The sequence below is a fragment of the Sardina pilchardus genome, chromosome 19 (genome assembly GCF_963854185.1).
Source record: "Sardina pilchardus chromosome 19, fSarPil1.1, whole genome shotgun sequence".
NCBI classification, from domain to species: domain Eukaryota; kingdom Metazoa; phylum Chordata; class Actinopteri; order Clupeiformes; family Clupeidae; genus Sardina; species Sardina pilchardus.
In genome coordinates this window covers 13292623-13297622 of record NC_085012.1, presented here as the reverse complement: position 1 = coordinate 13297622, position 5000 = coordinate 13292623, and the positions used below count along the sequence as shown (strand labels likewise).

At 49.1% G+C, this 5000-nt stretch overlaps 1 protein-coding gene across 1 annotated transcript in view; it reads right to left on the bottom strand.

Annotated features, from left to right (window-relative positions):
- The window catches only part of zgc:162608 (uncharacterized protein LOC100037332 homolog), a 3402-nt gene extending 272 nt beyond the window's left edge, over positions 1-3130 (bottom strand). The window contains exons 1-3 of the mRNA XM_062521214.1: positions 2905-3130; positions 1950-2049; positions 1-1220 (exon numbers count right to left, since the gene is read on the bottom strand). The exon at positions 1-1220 is cut by the window's left edge and continues 272 nt beyond it. Of these exons, the coding sequence (XP_062377198.1) occupies positions 389-1220; positions 1950-2049; positions 2905-3100 (1128 nt within the window). The 5' untranslated portion in view covers positions 3101-3130 and the 3' untranslated portion in view covers positions 1-388. The remainder of the gene's footprint in view (positions 1221-1949; positions 2050-2904) is intronic.
- Positions 3131-5000: the final 1870 nt, after the last annotated feature.

Below are 5000 nucleotides of genomic sequence, written 5' to 3'. Positions count from 1 at the left end.
ACACACACACACACACACACACACTCAATAACAAAATCCCAATAACATACCAAAAAAAGACTAAACTACGTTCATTAAATCACAATAAAACACCCTGAGTAGTTAAAAGGTCATCCAACAGCATTTCCATCTCCCACATCCCCATGCCCCCCGTAATATATACAGTATATATATACAGCAATGTCCAGTGGTGTGTGTGTGTGTGTGTGTGTGTGTGTGTTTCTGTGAGAGAGAAAGAGTTCTTGAGGTGTCTGGGGTGGGAGGTTAGTTTACAGTCTGCATGCTCTTCTGCAGGAGTGCAGCCTTGATGCGAAGTTCATTGGTCTGTGTGTGTGTGTATGTGTGTGTGTGTGTGTGTGTATGTGTACGTGTTGAGTTCTTGAGGAGTTTAGTTTAGAGTCTGCATGATCTCCTGCAGTAGGCTGCGCAGGCGTGCGGTGAAGTCCTCGCGCAGGAACCCCGGCCTGAGGACCGGGGGGAGCAGCGCCGCCTCCTGCCCAGCAGGCTGCTGCTCCAGCTGGGCGAACTGGCTCTCCAAGTCCCCGCTCAGCTGCTGGATGAGTGAGCGCGTGTGCTGGCAGAAGAGCGCCGTGCTGGACGACGCAGTGTCCCCGTCCCCGTCCCCCTCCCTATGTCTGGCGGCGGCGGCGGCCTGGGGCGGCGCGGAGAGGCTACCTAGCGAGGCCTGCAGCGCCCCGACCCGGCTGCGGAACTGCGTCTCCAGGGTGGACGCTTCGTTGGCCAGCCGCGACGCCACCTCCAGGAGCAGCTCCCGCTCGTCCACGTCCGCCATTCCGTCCGCCGCCACCGTACTCCGGGCGCGGAACTGCAGGACGCTGGAGGTGACCCGGCGCGCGCTGAGCTCCAGGCTGCGGCTGATCTGGGGCAGCAGGGCCTGGTAGTCTAGCGCCCCCTGGTGACCGGAGGCCGGTACTGCGGGCTGGAGCTCCTTGAGGTGCTGCCTGAGCTCCACACAGAGGTCGTGCACGTTGGCGCTCAGTGCCCCCTGCAGCTGCTCGGTCAGGGGTCCCAGAAGCTCCCGGATGCGCGCCACGGCCGCCGGGGTGGCGACGGACTGGGGCCAGAGTCGCGCCCGCAGCTCTGCCAGCTGTTGCCGCAGGCGGGCACGCAGACGCTCCGATATCAGTGCCGGCTTCTCGCCCACCAGCGAGTCCCGTGAGTACAGGTCTGAGTTCTCCACGTGACTCTTCCACATCCCACTGGAGAACATGGAGACACAGGGTCAACACACACACTTACTAGACAGGGTCAACACACACACTTACCGCACAGGGTCAACACACACACTTACTGCACAGGGTCAACACACACACTTACTGCACAGGGTCAACACACACACTTACTGCACAGGGTCAACACACACACTTACTGCACAGGGTCAACGCACATACTGTAGTACTTACTACAACACACACACACACACACACACACACACGCACACACACTCACTCACACACAACACATTCAGCTACACACACATTGCAGTACATTGAGGCACAAACACACACACACACACACACACACACACACACACACACACACACACACACATGCACACACACACACACACACACACACACACACACACATGCTTCACAGACACATGGGCCACAACATACTGCAGGCACATATGCACCAGGGCACAGGTCAAATCACAGAGTACAGTCATCACTCATGACATGGCAGATTTTATGATTACGGCTATCTTACACACACATGGGCCACACACACATACACACACACACACACACACTGCAGTACAGGTATATATAATATTTACATTCCACACACACACACACACACACACACACACACACACACACACACACACACACACACACTGTAGTACACACGAGCACATGGCTTAGAGCTGCAGGTCCCATGTGTGCTGAGGAGATGGTGTTTATAGTGTGATAGAGGTGACTTACGGCTGGTCTTTATTGAGCTCTGTTTTCTCTCTGGCCTGGTTGGCGTCTTGAGGAAGGAAACTCCATGATGCTTCTCTGTGGTCCTGTTGAAGAGGTAACGCTACAGGACAGAGACAGAAAAGACGTTTACACGGCCATTCATTCAATTCAGTTTTACACACAGCAATTCAATATTCATTCAGCCATTCATTCAATTCAGTTTTACACACAGCAATTCAATATTCATTCAGCCATTCATTCAATTCAGTTCACACAGCAACCCAGACCTCATTCAGCTCTTCATTCAATTCAGTTTTAAACAGAAATCCAATATCACAGTAATTAAGCCATTCATTCAATTCAGTTTTACACACAGCAACCCAGTTTTCATTCAGCCATTCATCCAATTCAGTTTTACACACAGCAACTCAATATTAATTCAGCATTCATTCAATTCAGTTTCACACACAGCAACCCATTTTCATTCAGCCATTCATTCAATTCAGTTTTACAGACAGACCCAATATTAATTCAGCTATTCATTCATTTCAATTTTACACAGCGCAATCCAAAATTCATTCAGATATTCATTCAATTAAGTTTTGCCCTGAGCTATCCAATATTCCATTATGCATTCAGCTATTCATTCAATTCAAAATCACACAGTGCGATCAAATATCCATTCTCTGACATGGCCAAAGCACATCCTAAACACTTTATATTATTGCGCTTTGTAAAATTATTGATTGGGTAGGATCATGACACTTTTAGACGGTGTTTGACTAATTGAGTACCACCTTAGCACTAACTGGCATTCAATTTCAACACCTGGGAGCATCATTATGAATGCTTCTAAGGTGTTCCTTTAAGGATATTATCACAACCATAAACAGACCACTGATGCTGAGATCTCTAGATATATAGAGATGTAATGTCACTAATGGCATTGCTATGGACTGAGTGATACAACACCAACCTGTAATTGTGAAGAGGGACACAGCGAGAAGGAGTAATCTCATATACATGGCTTCGGTCAGGTAGGGGTCCTTCTGGGAGAAAGAGGAGAAAGAGTTTGAATTCTGAAGTGACCAGTGCCTTTGACCTCGGCTGGTCGGTTTGAGGTAAAAAACGTGGAAGTGTGAGCGTGTGTAAATGTATGCATGTGTGTGCATGTGTGTGTGTGTCTGTGTGTCATGAGCAGACACAGTTCATCCTCACCTGTGCAGACAGCTGTATGTTAGTTCTCTCTCTGCCCTCTCCTATATAAAGACGGCTCTTATCAGCACCCCCCCCCCCCCCCCCCCCCCCTTTCCGGCCCCCCTGCTCCTGTCCGAGTCTACACACACCAACGTGGAGGGTCAACTTGATAACAGCACCGTGCGGGAACGCCAACCAAGCCCTCTGATTGGCCGGCTAACAGCCTTCAACAATCTACGGGAATGATGTCATCTCTCAAACTGACCTGGCCCCTTTGAGGTTGTGTGTGGTCAAGGCCATTTTAATTTCCCAATCAATTGGCTATTTATGTGTTTACACCTCTGCTGATTATGTTTACCCCGCTACTGTTTGTGTTTACACCTCTTTTGTTTGTGTTTACCCCTCTTTTGTTTCTGTTTAACCCTCTACTGTTTGTGTTTACACCTCTGTAGTTTGTGTTTACCCCGCTTTTGTTTCTGTTTAACCCTCTACTGTTTGTATTTTCACCATCTACTGTTGGTGTTTACACCTACAGTACTGTATGTTGTTTGTGTTTACTGCTCTGTTGTTTGTGTTTACTGTTCTGTTGTTGGGTTTTACTGCTCTGTTGTTGAGGTTTACTGCTCTGTTGTTTGTGTTTATTGCTCTGTTGTTTGTGTTTACAGCTCTGTTGTTGGGGTTTACTGCTCTGTTGTTTGCCCCTCAGCACTCCTTCCCTTCAGCAAGAGGTTGTTTTGCCCCTGCGGAGGGCTGCTCCCTATGGACTACTGCGGAGGCTGTGGACACACGTGCCAACTGATGTCCTTGGAACTCAAATGTGGGTGAAAGATCACAGCCTTGCTCACGTCAGAGTTGACCAGAGGTCAACCCTACTGCACCCCCTATCCACACACACACACACACACACACACACACACACACACACACACACACACACACACACACACACACAGCCACACAGCCACACAGCCACAGAGGACAGACCCCTCCAAACATCCAGTCCTGAACACGCAAAACATTTCCCAGATATGCGTGTATGCGAATGTGTGTGTGTAAGTGTGTGAAAGGTACTGTTTGTTTGCTTGTGAACCTGTGGTTCCCACACTCACTCACCGGGACACGGTTCAAACCTGCAACACAGTAACCCATGCAGGGCTGCTCTTCAGCAGCAGAGTCCTGATTCATACTGTAGCTCCAGCAGTCCTGTCATTCATGTGCAAATCAACACATGAGGCTATTCGTTAAGGTGCAACTTAACACATGAAGTCATGCAAGGGGGTATTCCAAGTACGTGGTTTAGTGTCAAACCTGGGTAAGTTACTGTAACTCAGAGAAAGTGGTACACCTCCTACAAAAAGAGCCCTATAGAATTGTTTTGCTAGGAGAATAAAGCCACACAGCTCTTCTATTAGGAGCTTTACCACTTACTCTTACTAAACGACGTACTTGGAATACCCCTGCAGGTCTATTCCTCTTAACCTGCAGACTTGTCATCATAAATGTGTGACTCAACACACAGAGTCGTGCTACTGTAGGTCTAGTCTTGCGCACTGTAGCTCTAGAGCCTTGATTCTTGAAGACTAAAGTCTGAATGTTGATGTCACTGTGCTCCCGAGTTGTTGATTAGAGCCGCTGCAAACACAGGGCTGTGTGCGCTGTGAGTTCAAAGCTTTGTAGGTCACGGTGTGGTGGTGAGCTGCAGACACAGGTAAGTGCTGAGTGGGCACATATTCTCAGACGCAGCTTTAATAGCGCGGATCTGTGCCGCTGCTTTGATGACCAGGTGCTGCGTTGGGGTGTCTGTTGCGGGACGAGATGTGGGGGAAAGGTCACCCCAAAATTTTAATTATATAATGTCGGCTAGAGTCCACGCCT